The sequence below is a fragment of the Myotis davidii genome, unplaced genomic scaffold (assembly GCF_000327345.1).
Source record: "Myotis davidii unplaced genomic scaffold, ASM32734v1 scaffold496, whole genome shotgun sequence".
NCBI classification, from domain to species: Eukaryota; Metazoa; Chordata; class Mammalia; order Chiroptera; family Vespertilionidae; genus Myotis; species Myotis davidii.
The window spans coordinates 7,740,502-7,759,554 of NW_006289398.1; the positions used below are offsets into that span (position 1 = coordinate 7,740,502).

The 19,053-nt window shown below is 48.2% G+C and overlaps 1 protein-coding gene across 2 annotated transcripts; it reads right to left on the reverse strand.

The window, feature by feature from the left end:
* Nucleotides 1-6: 6 nt before the first annotated feature.
* On the reverse strand, nucleotides 7-15,854 carry MIER3 (MIER family member 3). 2 transcript variants are annotated; one of them, XM_015562666.1, is made up of 11 exons: nucleotides 15,686-15,854; nucleotides 12,855-12,989; nucleotides 12,311-12,382; nucleotides 11,278-11,398; nucleotides 10,097-10,182; nucleotides 9,391-9,463; nucleotides 8,504-8,655; nucleotides 6,386-6,467; nucleotides 4,998-5,092; nucleotides 1,385-1,655; nucleotides 7-1,289 (listed from the first exon to the last, which is right to left on the reverse strand). In XM_015562666.1, exons 1-11 carry the CDS (start codon nucleotides 15,782-15,784, stop codon nucleotides 841-843), a joined length of 1,635 nt encoding a protein of 544 aa, XP_015418152.1. In that variant the 5' UTR covers nucleotides 15,785-15,854; the 3' UTR covers nucleotides 7-840. The 2 variants fall into 2 exon arrangements, with proteins under 2 accessions (XP_015418152.1, XP_006761846.1); XM_006761783.2 differs by lacking the exon at nucleotides 12,311-12,382 and having other exon boundaries at nucleotides 15,686-15,853.
* Between the last annotated feature and the right edge of the window lie 3,199 nt (nucleotides 15,855-19,053).

Here is a 19,053-nt window from a genome sequence, read left to right on the forward strand (position 1 = left end):
CCGCAATGTAGACAGGAGCCTGCCCGCCAGGCCGCTGCCCCGGGACAGACTCCGCCATCGGTGGCCGGTGTGGCTTTTCCAATCACAACCTGGACCAGGGTGGACAAAGCCCATCTGGATACATCTTCACACGCCCGATCTGTAGCAATCAATGAAGTTCATAAATCTCTCGACAGTAAAACAAGCCATTCTGCGGAAGGTGCCCCGGCCGAGAATCCAGAAACATCCGAGCGTCTGCGCTCTGCGCACAGCCCCTCGCCAGCTCCCAGAGGCGGACGTGCTGTTTGTAAACGGAAGTGCTCTAGCTGAATAACATGAGAGAAGTTTCCATTTTCAAAAACCCTTGCATGTCTGTGCAGTTTTAAGAAACCTACCCCTGCTTTTGCTTAATTAAGAAAACCAAAAATGCTACATTTAGCAGGGATCAGGGTCGGCACCTGTAAACACTTATTCCACTGCATCCGTTACGGCAAAAGGAACTTAAACGAGAAGCCACTCCATTCGGTCCTGAACATGTGCTGGTTTTGAGCTGGTGGCCTGTCTACAGGTTTTAAACGTGGGAGCGTAAGAGACTGGAACAGAGGGGAGTGGAGAGGTCTGGGAGGTGAGGGAGAGAGCAGAGCTTAAAGCTGCACTGGAGTCCAATCTTCGTTCCCAGCCCTGCTGCTCATGGTTTTCCACATTTATGGATTGAGAAATGAAAATACTCTTGATAAATCAAGATAGAGTTCTATACATGCTGACATCACTGATGTCATAGTGAAAACGTTCAAGCTTCCAGTGAAAGACTAAGCCAGCCCAACGTGTCCTCGCACTCACTGGGCTGCAGGCCGCCGCCGGTCACTCGGAGTGGAGGGCGGCGTGCTGGTGCAGGGCGTGGGCACTGATGAAGCCATTGGCCTCGCTGGTAGACAGGCTGCCAAAGTCAGCCACGGACACGGCCATTTTGGCACTGGCGATGTGATGTGTGTGGCTTTCAAAGTCCACCCCCAGGTTATTCACAGAAACCTCACTCATAAAGGGTTCAGGAACAGCGAGGCCCATTTTCAATCTCTTTGCTGGCCTTTCGGACTCCTCACTGCACAGGGTCAAGGGGTTCAGCTCCGAGGGGTAAAACCCAGTCTCAAACAGGTTAAAGCAGTCGCTCTCCCCGTTGCTGGGCAGGGCGAGCAGCTCCTCCGTCACCACAGGCACGGGAGTCACGGGGCCGCGGGGCATGCTGCCCACGGGAGGGAAGCCCTCCTCCACGCAGCTCACAGCCCCGGGGGTCGCTGCACTGCCGGTCAAGGCTGGAAAGGAAGGAAAGGAAAGGGTTAAGTGTGTGGTCCGATGACGGGCAGGAGAGGACTCCAGGCCCAGAGCTGAGCAGCAGGGGCCGCTTTACCTGTCAAGTCCCCTGCGGTGAAGGAGCTGAGGATGTTCAGCTGCGGGTCAGGAACGGGGTCCGGGCGGGCGGCGGTTACGCCGGGAGAACTGACCGTCCCCCCCAGAGCTTCCGTCTCGTCCACCAGGCGGTCCATGTAGTCGGTCACTCCGGGGTGGTGGTTGTAGCGCTTCTTCCCGAACCGCGTCTGCTGCGCGAAGTAGTCGTAGCGCTCAGACTTCTTCCACATGTAGTAGAACGCCACACATTCCGCCACCGTTCTGGTCTTCACCTGCCGGAGGCAGGTTTTTAAAAACAGACCCAACACTCTTTTCTTTTTACCTCTTTTCTACACCAGCAACTTCAGTCCACGGGACACTTTCCATCCTCCCAATGAAATCCCGAAAACGTGCTTAGTGAAGTGCCTTCACACGTACACTACTTAGTAACGAGGCCGCCTCCCAAAGCCCGAGGCTTGTTTTTATTTAAACCAAACCGTACCAGTTTACAGTAAATGTGCATCCACCACCCACCCGCCCGCCATGGAGCCGCACACGCCGGCCCTTGACTTCTCCGCGCTGCCCTCGCTGACTCTGGCTGCAGCAGGTCCCTGACCCGAGGGCCAGCCATGAGTGGGTGTCCGGGAAGCCATGAATTCCTGACATCACACACACGCCCCCCTTTCGGGCAAGGACTGCAGCCTCCTCATACCACCAAAGGGTTCCATGACCCTAAGGAGATTTGGGATCCCCTTGGAGATGGGACCAGCACCTACTGCATCTGGAATTTAGGGGATTTTCTGTCTAAAAGTGGGGCTCCCTCCGCACGCGTCTGGCTCTTGGCTCCCCATCAGAACAGGCGCCTATGATCAGTGCAGGGAGGGGCTCAGACCTGCAGACACAGCTCCACTGCTGACCTGGTGCCCAAGACCCTGATTAGTGAGCATGATACGGTTGAAGATGATAATATAGGGACAAGCTCTTTAAACCACAGATAAAGTATACCTTTCAACAAAAATCACTAAAGTCTTGGTAGAAAATAGAGACTCCTCGCCCTAGCTGGTTTGGCTCAGTGGATAGAGCATCGGCCTGAGGACTGAAGGGTCCTGGGTTCGATTCCAGTCAAGGCCACAGGCCCGGGGTGCAGGCTCGATCCCCAGTAGGGGGCATGCAGGAGGCGGCCGATGAATGATTCTCTCTCATTATTGATGTTTCTCTCTCTCTCTCTCCTCCCTTCCTCTGATATCAATAAAAACATATTTAAAAAAAAGAACGGGCTAGAGACCAGCCCAGCCCCACAGATGTGCAGGTGAACAGCAATTCGCGACAGGCCCTCAGGGAGAGGGAGTGAACACAAGGCCCACCGCCCGCCATCAGCACGGCCATAACTCACACACACCACATGCCGGCCAGGATGTGACCAGGGCAACACGCATCCCTTGCTGGTGGGCATGCACAACGCTGCAGCCACTGGGAAGACAGTTTCTTGCAAAACCAAACATCACACCCATTGGTGACCCCAAGCCAGCGAAGGAGGTGAGTGCTCCTGTCCAAGGAGAGCCCCCACACAGCTGTCACAGGCCTTTACTCACCACCGTCAAAGCCTACACGTGACCACGACGGCTCTGACCGGTGACAGGTCAACAAGCTGGGTCATCCACAGATGGAGTAAAAGAAATATGACAAGAGAAATGCACTGCTCGGCCGGTGTGGCTCAGTGGTTGAGTGCTGGCCTATGAATCAGGAGGTTTGATTCCCAGTCGGGGCACATGCCTGGGTTGTGGGCTGGATCCCTAGTGTGGTCGTGCAGGAGGCAGCCAATCAATGCTTCTCTCTCATCACTGATGTTTCTATCTCTCCCTCACCCTTCCTCTCTGAAATCAATACAAACATATTCTTTTAAAAAAAGAAATGATCTTTCACGTCATGAAGAGACACGGAGGAACCTTGAACACTTGTTGCTAAGTCACACACGTCAGTCTGAAAAGACAGCATTGCATGGCGTCTGATTCCAGCTCCACGACCTTCTGGAAAAGGAAAACGGTCGAAGAGCGAGAGGTGAGTGGTTTCAGGGGTTAGTGGGGAGGACAGCAGGCAGAGCACGGAGGGTATCAGGGCAGTGGACCTGCTCTGTGTGACACTACAGTGGTGGATACACACCATTACATATCTGTCCAAACCCACAGAATGAATGTCCAGCACAGAGAGTGAGCCCACGTGTAAACTAGGGACTTCAATCAATAAAAATGTATCAACACTGCCCTGGCCAGTCTGGCTCAGTGGATAGAGCGTCAGCCTGCGGACCAGAGTCCGGTTTTGATCCTGGTCAAGAGCATAGACCTCCCCGGCCCAGGCTCTGACCACGGCCCATACAGGAGGCAACCAATCGATGTGTTTCTCTCACATCCATGTTTCTCTCTGTCTTTCCCTCTCTCCCTAAAATCAATGGAAAAATATCCTCAAACAAAAAAACTTAAAAAAAATCTGGACCTACCTATCCAAATACTTCAGAATCCTATGTTCCTTTAGGGTGGAGATAATAAACAAAGCAAACCCTAGTGAGACTAAACTCTCCCACACCATCAGAGGACACTCACTCTCTCACACACACACTTCTGAAGAAAACACTTTGTTCATCACCCAAAGCCCATCCATTACATTGGGTTCACTCCTGGTGCCGGACAAAGGCATGACGACACGGTCCACCATCGCAGAGTCACGCCGAGCAGTTTCCTGCCCCAGCATCCTCTGTGCTCAACGTCATCCCTCCTCCTCACTAACCCTGGAACCACTAACAATCTGCCTCTGTCCACAGAGCTGCCCTTCCCAGAATCAGACAGTCGTTGAAATCGCCGTCTGCAGCCTTTCCAGACTGAATCCTTTGACTGAGGAATATAATTTAAGGAGCCGCAGTGAGTTTTTGTAGCTAGAGAGCTGGTCTCTCCTTGGAACTGAGTAATATTCCTTCTATGAATGTACCACAGGTGACCCATTCACCTCCAAGGACATCTCAATTGCTTCCTCGTTTTGGTAATTATGAATAACGCCACTACAAGCAGTCGTGTAAAAGCTTTGTGTGGACGTGTTTTCAGCTGCTCTAGGTAAACACCAGTGAGTACAGCTGACGGTCGTATGACAACTGCATTGGTTTTGTGAGAAATCGCCAAGCCGCCTCCCAAAGTGGCGGCACCGTTGGCATCCGCACCGCCAGGAAGTGGGCTCCTGCGGCTCCACGTGCTGCGGGCGGGGGTGTCGTCAGGGTTTTAGTTGCTTTTAGAACCAGTTTCTTCAGCACCTGCACTTCTTGCTAAAGAGAAACGTTTCGGAGGCCACGAACCTCTAAACAGTTTAGAAATAAATGAAAGTCAAGAAAATGGTGGACGAGTAAGACTTCCTGAAACTTCAGTAAACCCACTTGAGTGGAGGATGCCGACTCGCGCCAAGAGGACGCTGGTGGCCGGTCAGCCACCCCGTGAGCAGGCTGCAGCTGGAGCAAAGCCCACGCTAAGAGCAGGACTGGAAACGTGCGCAGGGACGCGTGAGCAGGCCACGCCGGTTTCCACCCAGGTGACAGCCAGCTGCTAACAATCATCACAGGGACCAACAGCCACTCTGCATGCACGGGCCCAACTAACCTTGTTCTTCTGTATAAGATAAAAGTCTTTTCCAAAGAGCATGAGTGCATGTTCAAAGCTCCGGCATTCTTCTTCTGTCCACGCGGTCATTCCCTCTAAGGAAATGTTAAAATAAAATTCATTAGACTCAAAACACTTTCATCATATGAATCGCTGACTTTCAGTATGTTTTCCATAAAAGGCCATAAACTCCCCCCCGCCCTCACACACACACACACACACACACACACAGGTTCTATATGTCTGAGATTTCAGTTAGGATTACAATAAGTATGCATACCACAGATCTTATCAGAAGTCTAGAATACCAAAATATAAACACTGATTATTTTTCTGCATGGTGGGATAAGAATTGAATATTTTTCTATAATTTATGCTAATGGTCTGATTTTTTAAAAAAATGAACATATACTTTCTTTAATTAGAAAAAATATTTTACTTTTTGGGGGGGGAAAGCCTTATTTTGGTCTTACATCAAAACCCTAAGTTCTTTAATTAGACCATAAAATCAGGACATATTTATTCAAAGTCAGTGCTCAGAGCTACCCTCTGGAAACAAGGAACGGTCCATGCTCCCAACCAAAGGGCTGACCCGCGCAGCTCCCCGGCGGACAGCAGCACCGTGAGCGCCGTCCACCGGACACTCAGGGCAGGACACTCCGTGTCACTGAGACCCAGGGACCAGGCCCCACGCCAGGCGTGGTCCACAGGCCGGGGAGAAATACTTGGAAGGAAGGAGGAAACTTAAAATGATGTTTTTCAAAGCAGCAGCTTCTACAAGGAAACATCTCAAAACTGTCTGACCTACAAGTTTCAATGCACTGTTTCCAGCTGTGGTATTGCTCCAGCCATTTCTATAATATCAGTAAGTACCAACTCACCTACTTAGTGAAAGCTATGGGGCCTGCAACCTATCCACGTCATGACAAAAACACTGAAATCAAAATTATGCATTTTTTAAAAAAATATTTAATATATTTTATTGATTTTTTTTATAGAGAGGGAGGGAGAGGGATACAAAGTTAGAAACATCGATGAGAGAGAAACATCGATCAGCTGCCTCCTGCACACTCCCTACTGGGGATGTGCCCACAACCCAGGTACATGCCCTTGACCGGAATCGAACCTGGGACCCTTCAGTCCGCAGGCCGACGCTCTGTCCACTGAGTCAAACTGGTCAGGGCAAAATGATGCATTTTGATTAAGCAAAACAAAACCTAAGCATTGTGAAATGTCATGACGGGGACTAATCTGTAATCTCTGTTAAGTCTAAGAACAGAGGCCAGAGAAAGGAAACGTTATCTGCCGCGAAGGCCAGCGGAGACTGTGAGGAGCTGTGCACGTTCTGACCCAGAGGCCGTCCTGCCCCCTGGTCGCGGCGCTCTCACCCTGAGATGCTTTCCCGCTGCGGCAATACCTCTCGACCGCCTCCTTGATGTTATGGTCACACTTGAGCAGCTCATACAATGCCTGGAAAAAGGGAAACAAGTCAAGAGAACAACAGAAAACTCATACTTAGCAGCATCAAGCACAAGCAACAAGCAACCAAAACCCCGGTGTACTTCAAAGTCCTGGCCAACAATGGCCGAGGCTCTCTCACTTCAGGACGCTGGGGTAGGTGTGCTCAGCCTGCAGCCTGATCGCTGTGTCCCGGGAGGCCCTTGCTCGCTCTCGCACCACAGCACAGAAGCATCTACCAGTATTGGTCTTGACCTTTTCGTCACTGCCTCGCCTTCTGAACTGGGGAATCCCCTCTCCTATATTACTTTTTCTAGTTGGGAAATGAGAACTCTAGTCCTCTTGTCACCCCTACTCCCTGCCTTTGAGTGTTTAATAAGAGAGACTAGAAGTGTGGGCATTTCAACAAATGGGTTTACAATGGTCTCAGTCATTTCCATCCACCATGAAGTGTCACTTTTTAACACGTTAAGCACCCTATCAGTCACTTTCAAAACAGGCTGGGCGCTTAACGTGCTAAAATTAGAACTTCTGACTATTAAATCTGTTGGACATTATGAATACACTAAACAGAAGCAGACAGGAATCAATTACAAGTTAAATAATACTCCACCCTCCCAAGTAAGTTTCAAGAAAGGCAAGGATAGCTCAATATTGGTAAGCCTATTAATATATCAATAGGTTAATAATCAATGCATTAATTATCACTCTCAACAGCTGCTAAAAAAGCATATGATAAATTAGTACCCATTTCTAATTTTAAAAAATAACAAAAACTATGGCAGCTATCAGGAGGTGGTCACACCTCACCATCAGGAAGACAGCTGTGTCGGACCAGGCTGGTCGCACTCCTAGTGTGAATCTAAGGGCAGGGCTGGAAGCCTCTGGCCTGGGGCCTTAGGAGGCCTGATAACCCATTGGGTCGGGCCCTGCCAAGGCATGAGGGGCGAGTTAATTCAACATCCGATCGTTAATAATTCTGTGTGGCCCAGAATGATGTCATAAATCTCCAAAGGCCCTTGGCCGAAAGCAGGTTCCCCACCCCTGCCTCAGGTGCATGACCTCCCAGAAAAGCAGGGCTCACGTCTCTATCACTACAGGCCCGAGAGCTACGGCAACGCAGTTAAGAAAAAACAGGACCAGAGGCACGGTAATGGTGAGAAAGGAGCACCGTCTAATGCAGTAATAGCTCTGAGATTAGAAAACCTGAGAGAAACAACTGGAAATCATCACGTTAGTTTCAACAGCTTAAGAAAAAATTTAAAAATAATTGACATTCCTCTATATAGACAACGTATAATTATAAATATAACAGAGATCCCATTTGTAATAGCATTGATTACATACATACTTTAAAAAGGCATTAATTCTTCCAAAATTATTTTGTAGTTTTAATGGAATATTAGCACAAAGACCCAATGGGAGTTCCTTTGACAGCTGATAAAACTACTCTGAAGTTCAGTCACTGACTTCTCTGTTACTTGAGAACAAGCCTAAGTCCCCCCACCCTGGGTGCCCATTAATCAGGATCCCGTGGGCCAGTGGGAAAAGGTGCACGAGGGGCAAATGATATCAGGGGCAAAACAAGAGTTTTCAAAGGATCCTTAATGGGCAATACACCCACCCACCCCACACAGCCAGAAGAGTGAAGTTCAAGAATAAACTAAAGGTCCCATAATGTCTAAGTGATATTACAGCTGCAGGACGGAACAGTCATCAGGAATGAGGTATTAAAGAACTCTCAATGGCAAGCAAAACTAAGATTAAGTGATTAAAGAACATAAAATCGCACCTAAAGTAAGATATGTATGTTACGTATAGAAAAAAGACAAAAAAGAAATGAATACAGAGCATCACTAGGTCTGAGATTTTCTTTTTTAACCAGTGTATTCCCAGTTTTTTAAAAAACCTATCAGAAAGAGAGATATCCAAAATAAATAAATAAAAATAACACAGAGGATGCCCAGGTGACCTGAGAGAAACACTGCTTAGATGAAGCCCATCGAGACGATGCTGCCTGCTGCTTCCACAGAAGCCGAGGTGCCCACCTGCTCATTGTCCCTGGTGAGCGCTCCGGCCGAAACCCTGTCCACCGCTTTCTCATTCCCAGTTCTGAACGCGGCCTCGACAAGGTACTCCTGCACTTTGCTCTCCGCAACCACCCCGGGACGCCAAAGGAGCTGGTCTCCATCTTCAGACGCTGAGAAAGGAACTCGTTAGCCCAGGGAACAGTGCGCACACGCGCCCGGGGGCAGGACTTCCTCTCCCTCCCGCCTGCTCCGGGACGGGACCACGACAGGCCCGCCAGCAGCCGCCTTCACTACAGGGTTTAGAGCCGTGTTCACTTCACTAAGGCCCAGCGCTCCAGGGGCTAAAGGAGGTCGCTGGGTTCATGCCCGCTCCTGCGTGCCGGCTGAGGGGCCACCTCCACGTGTGCATCTACGACGACAGTGTGAGCACAGCACGGCGCCAAGGACTGTGGCATGTGGCGGTGGGGGAGGCTGGGGCACGGAAGTCGACCCACGTGCCCGCCTCCCAGGACATCTGCCCAGCACCCCGCAGGCAGGTTAGGGGAGGGTGGCCAGAACGGCCAGGGCTGATGGCCCGGGGCAGCCAGTCCTGCCTCCCTCTCCTTGGGGGCAACCTGACCCGGAGGAGGAAGAGCTCAGGAAGCTCCACAGGACGAAGCCACTCGCCGGGAGGAAGGTCAGTCACGTGGCCAAGCCTGCCGGGTCTCCAAGTCACAGCAGTATTGGCCAGCAGCTGCCCCGCCCAGGCCCTCGCTGAGGCTGATGCAGCGTTCCTCAGCCAGCCCCATGGCCCCGGCTCAAGTCCGTCTGCGTCGGACCAACACTGGTTTGTAATCAGACACTGAAGTAAGCACATGTAGGGGTAACGGCCTACCACACGCTACAAAAATCAAAAGCCGCCTTACCTTGCTCATCATCATCGCACTCTCCAAGATAAGGGGGGATCTCAGCCTGATACTGTAAACCGATCATTATTTCCTACAGGAAAATTCAGAAGTAAAAACAACATATTATAAAAATAAATATTAGAAAAAATTTCCAACTCATTACTTGGTTACTGCAGGTCAAAAATCTTCATCATGTAATAACAAAACTAAAAACAATTTTTTGAGAGAGAGGGAGAGGAAGAGAGAAACATGGATATGAGAGGGCAACATCGACTGGTTGCCGACGGCACACACCCACACTGAGAACTGAACCAGCAACCTGGGATGTGCCCTGACCAGGAACCGAACCCTCAACCTTTTGGTGTATAGGACGACGCTCAACCAACTGAATCACACTGGCCAGGGCCAACATTTCTTAAATTATTTTTAAAATGTTTTAAGCCCTGGCCGGTTTCGCTCAGTAGATAGAGCATTGGCCTGCAGACTGAAGGGTCCTGGTTTTCATTCTGGTCAAGGGCACATGCCTGGGTTGTGGGCTCGATCCCCAGTAGGGGGTTTGCAGGAGGCAGCCAATCAATGATTCTCTCTCACCACTGATGTTTCTATCTCTATCTCTCCCTTCCTCTCTGAAATCAATAAAAACATATATTTTTAAAAACGTTTTAAAGTGCTACTTTAATACTTTGATCCAAATAGCCCACTAAGTTATGGTAACTCAATTTACCTTCCTCAAATCTTCAGGTGAGTTACCACTGTCTGTTTCAACATCTTCAATCTCTGATTCTTTATCTCCATCACAAGTAGTATTTGCTGAGAAAAAGAAAATTAAACTTTCAAAAAAGGCTTTTATTGGCTATTTCTGTAGCATTTGGAAGAGGGCCTGGCACATGGAATTTACTGAAATTTGCTGAATAACTGAGATCAGCAAGACTATCCTAACCCTCTGAGCTTCTCCCATTTCTGACACATCAGAGCAAGCCCCGCAGCGGCTGCCGCAGGGACAGCGCCCTCATGCTTCATGTGTCCAGTCACTCGCCTGGGGAGGCACAAGGCCGACCATGCGGCCACCTCAGAATGGCCTGAGCCCATGGGAGCTGCACCCTCGGCCGTCAGGGAGATCTGTGCACAGTGTGCACGTGTATCCCAGCTTGTCAACTGAACGGCTCGCCCACAGAGCACTTGGGAAATAAGCAAGCTGCCCGTAAGAAATTACTCCTGTTCAAAGACCGTCTAAATATTACTGATAAATATTAAGGGATAACACAAGAAATGAAAGAAAAGGAGCAAATAAATCACTAAAAATAAAAAACGCTAGCCCGGCCGGTGTAGCTCAGTGGCTGAGCATCGACCTATGAACCAGGGGGTCACGGTTGATTCCCAGTCGGGGCACATGCCCAGGTTGTGGGCTCAATCTCCAGTGGGGGATGTGCGGGAGGTGGCTGACGAATGATTCTCTCTCATCACTGATGTTTCCCCCCCCCCTTCCTCTCTGAAATCAATAAAAATATTTTTAATTGCTTTTTGAGCAACTGATAGTTTTCAAAACCAGGGGAGTAAGGGCTATTTTATTTCTTATTTAAATTTTTTATTGTTGACAGAGTAAGGGCTTCTTAACTGAAGTCCAAAGAATGCCTATCAAGGTTCGTGGTTGAACTAGGATAATCCGAGCAACAGATGAATCTGGGAAAGCAAGCAGCCTTGCAAAACTAGGCAAATGTTTTGATTTTTTAAATAAAATATTAGTTGACCTCTATCCCAATAAAAAAAGTTATATTCTTATTCAGATTATAATAGCATTTTATGTCAATTAAGTAAAACACTGAGAATATTCTGACAAACTACTGAAGGCAGTAAAATGTACTCCAGCTAGAGCAGCGTCCACTCGTGGTCAGTAGGGTTTCTTACAGCGCAAAGGCCGCGGGAAGAAGTCGGAAGCCTCGTGGGAAGTCACAGACGGCGTCAGGTCGTCTGCGGAAGACTGCGTCTCCTCGTCGTCACCCGACAACAGGTCTTTTGCTATTTCCTCCTGTAAGAACCGGAATGCAGTGCTGGAGTTAGAGATAATCCCATCTCCCAATTTTTAAAAATGTCTTTTTATAACGTTATTCATAAGCATTATTATGGTATTATGGTACAATTAAGAACGAGTTGAAGCTCCCTTAGTTTTGAGAATTTGAAATTCTGTAATTTATGTCATGTAAATATTTAATAACATTAAAGACTTAGGCCTAATTAATAACTATACATTTACAACAATTTGCCTTACCTGAAGCTGCAGACTAGTTTTTAGTCACTTTAAAACAAAAATAATCTCACTTCTAAGTGGTTAACAATTAAAATCACTTTCTGCGAAAATAAATAAATAGTAGCCTGCCCTCAGTATCTGAGGGTTTCGCATCCATAAGTCAACCCACTGCAGATCAAAAACATTTGGGAATAAAAAATAAAAGTAAGATTGGGAAAAAAAATGTCCCGGGTTGCGCACGCGCACTGCCTGCAAGGCTGTCAGTATTGAACACGCACAGACTTTTTTCGCGTCATTTTCCCCCAAACGAGCCAGCACAACTCTGTGCAGTTTCCAGTGTTGGGTCTGACAAGTGCTCTGGAGACGGCTGCAGAGCTTGGGGTGATGGAGATGCATTCCACACAAGGGACTTGAGCACCCTGGGTATTTCTCTTCGTGGGGGCGAGCTCCAACCCCCCCACCCGCCCCAACAGATACTGAGGGGTGACTTCAAAACAAAGCCGAAAGCCCCCTCAGCCCCTCAGCAGCCTGGGGCAGCCAACGTCCACTCCGACGAGTGACACGAGGGGGAGCAGCAGGCAGTGTGGTCACTTGTACTGTGACAGCAGACACTCCGTGTGGCTGAGGGCGCGGCCACTAAGGTCTGTGGGGCATGAATATCACATTTGACTGAAAAGGGGGAACATCACTCACAGGAAGAGGTTCCAAGATGTGGATTCCTCTCCCTGCCTGAGCTCGGAAAGGCGAGGGACGCTTCCCAGGGATCTGTTAGCAGAGACAGGGGCTGTGTGAATCCTCCTCAGCGGACAGGCCTCCCCAACCAGCCTGCAGACGCGTCACCGAGCCTCGGCCGCTCAGCCGCTGTCCCTCGCAGAGCCCAACACGCAGAACTCCGCGCCCACCCTCCCGCCTGCGCCGCTTGGTCTGAAGGCTTCTGGGGCTTTACTGATCAAGGCATTCAGGTGTTCGGAGGGTCCACAGGGTTAGGACAGAACCTAAGTTCAGGCACGATGTGTCGACAGGAAAGATGGGAAACACGGACGAACACTGAAACATGCAGTCTTGTGAAGCCACTACTTTCAAAGTAGCGCGATCAAGGCCAAACTACTTACACCCGTCACCAGAGTGAAGAGAGCAGTGGGCGAGAAGTTCCCACTTCAGAATGAGGGACTCCGCTGCGTTACGGTCATGAGTCGGTGGCAACGGGCCTGGACTGCCTCCTGGGGGATGTACTTACCTTGTCCAGTGTCATGTCTGGCAGCTCGTCGGCAAGTTCACTCGGGGAGCTGTGGGCACTGGGCTCCACCGCGGCGGGCAGCACGGGCTCGTAGCCGTAGAAGGCCAGTAGGTCTTCCAGAGGCATGCTTCCTTCCTGGGCGGGCGGGCGGGGCAAAGGGAACTCAGGGCCCGTCCCCGCCACTGGCCCCCACAGGTCCTTAAAGCCCACCACCAGGAGCATCGAGACACAGCCCACGGAGTTTTCCTCTTTGTTCCGCTGCCAGAGAGCAGCCCCAAGCACCAGCGCTATTGTCAACGTGCTAACAAACGCCTGACACTTAGCATCTCCTTCCCATTTCCAGGTCCACTTCACTTTTTAAGGAATTCCTCCAGTATCTGTAGACTTTTTTCTCTAGCTTTCATACCAGTACGAAGATCTGCCTTCAAAACATTTCCAATCAATCAATCACTTCACGTAACTTTCTGCTTGTTTCCTTGCAACTGACAGTTTACCACTTGGTTTATTCTGCATGTTAATTATAAGACCCCTGATGGGAAACTTTTGCTGAACATTTACTAACACCAACAATATTTATTATTAATGTTCAAAACACAATGACCCTTTCGTGTTCCTACTATTTACTTGTCTATCTTCTGTACCAACTGTTTTGGTTTCATTTTCCTGAACCATCAGTGAAATTTGTATTATTACCACCATCTGACAGATGAGAAACTGAGGCTTTGCTCTTGGTTCGAACCCCAGGACCCCAATCAATGACTCTCATCACTCTTTCTGGCCATGCCTCACAGTGGCCCCCAGTCCTGGTCCCCGCACTGACCCATCTGAGAGTAGTGTCCATGTGAGTCTAAAGCACAACTTGAATGGTATGGGTCTGCCCAAAAGTGGGTTTTTCCAATATATATACTGGAAAAACTTTTTGGAGATTTGTGACAATTTTTTAGAAACTTGCAGACAAACCTTATAGTTTTCTTTCTCTAACATACTTTGTTATAAGAATACAGTGTGTAACACATACATAATATGGGCTAACTGGCTATTTGTATTATCATTACGGCTTCTGGTCAAGAGTAGGTTACTAGTGCCCCAGCTGGTGTTGTTCAGTGGACAGAGCATTGGCCTGTGGACTGAAGGGTCCCAGGTTTGATTCCAGCCAAGGGCACATGCCTGTGTTGAGGGCTCAATCCCGGAGGCAGCCAATCAATGACTCTCATCACTGATGTTTCTATCCCTCTCCCTTCCTCTCCGAAATCAGTAAAAATATATCTTTAAAAAAAAGAGTAGGTTATTAGTTAAGTTTTTGGGGAATCAAAAGTTACATTGGATTTTCTACTGTGTGGGGATCAGCGCTACTAACTCCACATTGTTCAAGGGTAATTTAACTACTAAAGTGTATAGGACTACTTATAGTTATTCAAATAAATAACTTTAAAACAATCTATTCATGCACTAATCTGTCAAACAAACTGTGGGTACAGGAAGACCAACGCCCAGGAAGGATGGTATGGGGCAGGGAGACCCCACACAGGGTAAGGAAAGGCTGAGCTCCGCCCTGAGACAGGAGTACTGACAGGCAGGCTGTGTCCCAGGGACTCGTGGTGTCACCAGACACTGCCCGAGCAGGGCCTGCACCAAGAGGCCCTGTGCCCAGCGTGGGGACACAGCAAGGTCTTGCCCTTCTGCTGCTTACAGCCTCAGGGGCACGCTGAAGATGCCAAACAAGAAAAAAGGGTATGGAAACTCAAAAGATTACCCCTGGCCGGTTTGGCTCAGTGGATAGAGACTTGCAGGTATTCTTAACTAAGCCTTTCAAAACTCTGGTAAGAGCCTTGGCCGGTTGCTCAGTGGATAGAGCGTCACCGGCCTGTGGACCAAAAGGGTCCCAGGTTCGAGCCTCATCAAGGGCATGTACCTTGGTTGCAAGCTCCTCGGGCCCTAACCCTGGTCGGAGGCAACCAATTGATGTGTTTCTCTCACACTGATATTTTTCTCTGTCTTTCCCTCTCTCTTCCACTCTCCCTAAAACAAAACAAAAACAAACAAACAAAAACAAATCCATGGAAAAATATCCTCGGGTGAGGATTACAAAAAAATAAAATTAAAAAACCCTCAAAAGATTATTATTGTACTTAATAGTATTTCTGAAAGGTTTTGTTATTCTGGGCTGATTGGAAACTTGCAAATTGGGTTAATTTATAGATAAGTATAATCCTACATTTTTTCAAGGTGACTCCTAGGGTTGGCCTCTCTGTAGTCCTGCTATAAGTATGTGACTTAAAATCCAGTTCCTTTGAATTTATATTGATTTTGGATCTAAAAAGTTATAAACTACATTTACTCCTGTCAATTTTTTAAAAGACAACTGGGGGGTAGAAAATGAGATATTACTAACTTACATTTTAAAACAGAGCAGAACTTTTTCTCTTTTAATTTTCTTAAGAGTATTCCACAGACTGTCAGTAATCTGGAGAAGACCTCTCCCTGTATCTCCTGCAGGTAAACGCAAGCTGGACCCTCAGAACAGTGCGGTCTAATGCACGGAGGCTGGGCTAAGATTCAAAACTAAGCCCAGGGCCTACACCTGACTACCAGGAGCCCACCTGTGCCATCACCAGGTACCTCCTTCACTGGGCTGGTGTACACTTAGCAGATGTAAAATAATTTTGAAAAATTAAATAAAAATATACTTATTAGGCTATCCTCCAAAATAATGAGGAAATCAGTGACATTCTATAAAAGTTAGATCAAAAACAGATTGTAAAATAATTTACAATAGAATTTCAAAGTCTTTGCTGAAAGTTTGTATTAAAATATTAAGTACCATCCTTTACCTTTTCTAAGTCTTCAATTTCAGAGCTGAAGTTTTTACCCTCGTCCATCATCTCCTCTTCTTCAAGAGTTCTTTCGTCATCATAGTCATGGACCAACATCTCAGCCGTGGGGTCAAAATCATGATCCTCAGAAGACAAAGACCCAACTGGAATAAAACAAACACAATCACTTTACAAGTTCACAAGGGTATTTACAAAAGAAAATAATGTGTGTTCTTCTGCCAGTTCCTTTTACTGTTTACATGTGGGCTTTATTGAGCGCTTTTACTATATACCTTATGGCTTATAAAGCAAGACCATGCAGCTCTGAAAAGGTATCTAAACCAGCAAAGGAAGCAGGCAGAGTCACTGAACAACTTTCACAAGGGGTCCAATCCATGCGAGGAAGACTTAGAAGAGCAGCAAAGTGATTTTCAAATGGAGTGGCCCTGAAAAATGTTCTAATGGAAAAGTCAAACCTGCTCATGAGGTTAGTTTGTTACACTTGTCTAAAGCAATGGAAAAATGTCAGGATTATGAATGAAAGATTCCACAAGAATCTGTTCTAAACTAAGGCTAAACACTTTGGGAGAAGAGAACATAGCCCTAGCCGATGATAAGAGCATCAGCCTGGGGACTAAAGAGAATATAAATGTTACCCAAATTCTAAACCTCAAAAAAAGGTGCAAAATACAACAGAAATCTGGCTTTGGAACTCCTGTGAGTTACTATGCAACAAGCAGCTGTCCACAATGCCGCCACAAGAGCCTATCGGTCACTTTTCATGCCGACAGCGGCATTGAAGCTCCCGGCATTCCCCGGGAGGCATTACACTGACAGGTGCTCTTCTCTGGGTCTAACCCAGGGGTGGGCAAACTTTTTGACTCGAGGGCCACAATGGGTTCTTAAACTGGACCGGAGGGCCAGAACAAAAGCATGGATAGAGTGTCTGTGTGAACTAATATAAATTCAAAGTAAACCTCATTACATAAAAGGGTACGGTCTTTTTTTTTTTTCGTTTTATTCATTTCAAACGGGCCAGATCCGGCCCGCGGGCCGTAGTTTGCCCACGGCTGGCCTAGAATGTTAAGACGTTCTTACGCTCTCTGAGGGGAACACAGAAAACCACACCTGCAGGCTTTAAAAGGTGTATCCCCTGCCAGTGGTTTTGGTCAAGTCATACTTGCTTATATGACTGTCATGCATTTCAAGGGCCAACACGAAGTTAGCAGATTGCTCTGAAAACCAAGTGGAAAGAAAATAGGATCCATAATCCCAAGAGAATAAAATCAAATGGTGAAAAACGCGATTTTCTCCATTCGCTTTACTCCAGAATCTACTTTGATTAGACCAGTGACTTTCAGAGCAAAGAGCAAAGTATCAGAATCTTGGGGTGAATGGAGGGAGAAGTGGAAAGACACACATTCAACATAAAAAGTTTGATCTCGCCCTAACCGGTTTGGCTCAGTGGATAGATCGTCGGCCTGCGGACTGAAAGGTCCCAGGTTCAACTCGGGTCAAGGGCATGTGCCTTGGTGTGGGCACAACCCCAGTAGGTGTGCAGGAGGCAGCTGATCGATGTTTCTCTCATTGATGTTTCTAACTCGCTATCCCTCTCTCTTCCTCTCTGTAAAAATTCAATAATTTTTTTTTTAAAAAGTTTGATCTCCTTTCAGTCAAGCTATTCAATATTTTAAAATTTCGAACACTTACAGACAGTATGAGGTCATTAATAGAATCCTGAACTAGACCTAAGATTTTTCTCTATGGAAAAAATCAGACTTAAGTCAATGTTTATGATTCTGAGTTCGGAGAACTCTGATAATTTGCTCCAAAAAACACATAATTTCTATGGGACTTAATTCTCTAGGAGGTTTACATTATGATGTTTCCTTTGTAATGCTGAAAAATATTATTTGCTCATTTTAAAATCCACTAAAATATATAGGTGAGTTAACTCAATTTTAAAGGAAAAAAATATTAAACAGCTCAAAAGAAAACATCCACCGTTACAAATGTCCTTTTTTGAGGAATTCCTGGAACCCTCTGTGGCGCGGTGTCAGGGTGACAGGGGTAACGTTCTAGCACTCGGAGGTCACCCTGCCCCGTCCCCCACCACCGGCTCGCAGCGGCCCCGGGTCAAGTGGAAGGGATTCAACAGCCAGCAGTGAGGGCCTCGGGGTCTGCTCTTGGCTCAGCCCGGGCTTCGGGGCCTGAGGCGGTCATTTAAACTTCTGGGCCTACGTCCAGTTTTTCATTTGTAAAACACAGAATCCGCTTAAATGACCTCAAGAGTCTCTTCTAGCTCTAAAATTCCCTTTAAAATTGACTAATCGATTGAAAACAGGTTATAAATTTGTTTAAACACCAAAACCACAGTCTTTTTGCTTTTTATTTAGATTGTAATGTCTTAAAAGCAGACAGTGAAACAAAATGGAAAAATTCCACTATCATCCAGATGTTTGGCAGCATGCACATAAATATTCTTTTCCTGAAATCAGTTCTAACAAAAAAATGCTTGTCTCAAAATTAGAGGAAGGTTTTAAAGCCATTTTTAAATGTAAAGACAGAGCCGGCTATTTTTAAAAGAGCCCAAAATGTCCTGTCCTTGGTGCGGACTACTTGCCAATCTCCGGTGGTCACTCCCTGAGACCCCCAAAGGGGGCTGGACACCAAGCGACCTGCCAGGAGCCCACCCGTGCGGAGGCCGCAGGGAAGGGTTTGGGGAGCTCGTCTAGGCTCCGCTCGGAGGTGAGCCCAGGGCTGTCCCAAGCGTCCCCGGTGTCAAGTCCGGGCTGGACCAGCTCAGCTCGGAGGGAAGGAGGCAGCCAGAGAGGGGCTGGGCCGCGGAGAGCCGTGGAAACAAAGCCACCCGCACATTTCGGCCCAGGAGGCCAGGCCCTCACCCGACCGGACCTGTAGCCACGCTGCTCTGCAGACTCTGGGGCCAGGCCTCGCTGGGGTCGCATCGTCTCCGGGCGCCCGAGCCCCAGGAGGCCGAGACGCTGCGCTCCAGGGTCTCAGGGTGTCGCCTCAAAAATGGTCACCACTTTGCTGGCCAAACTCGGAAAGTCTGCATTCCCTCTACCTCGGGCGGCTGCACTGTGACTCTCAAAACCCGCTTGTAACGCGATCTGCGGACATTCCTCAATGATGAAAAACGCAGGAGACAAAATCAGGGGAAGGGGTGTCGCGGTCCATCAATGGCAACTTCCGACAAGTCACCGATGTCTCCCCGACGCCAAACCAACGTCTACACTGAGCCTCTGAGCCCGGGGGGACGACTTGGGGCGAGCCGTTTCCAGCTGGGGGAGCAAGGGGAGCAGTGGGAGCTGGGGGAGCAGGGGGGAAAGGGGGGACACCCCGGTGAGGTCTGCTCCCAGCTCCAC

Bases quoted from the DNA above. Each gene is read 5' to 3' on its own strand.
- MIER3 (XM_015562666.1), bottom strand. From the start codon at position 15,784: ATGTTGGTCCATGACTATGATGACGAAAGAACTCTTGAAGAAGAGGAG. The intron at 12,990-15,685 runs GTAAAGGATGGT...CCGCCCGCCCAG, and splicing joins AAATTGAAGACTTAGAAAAG to GAAGGAAGCATGCCTCTGGA. The intron at 5,093-6,385 runs GTGAGAGCGCCG...ACATTTCCTTAG, and splicing joins CAGCGGGAAAGCATCTCAGG to AGGGAATGACCGCGTGGACA.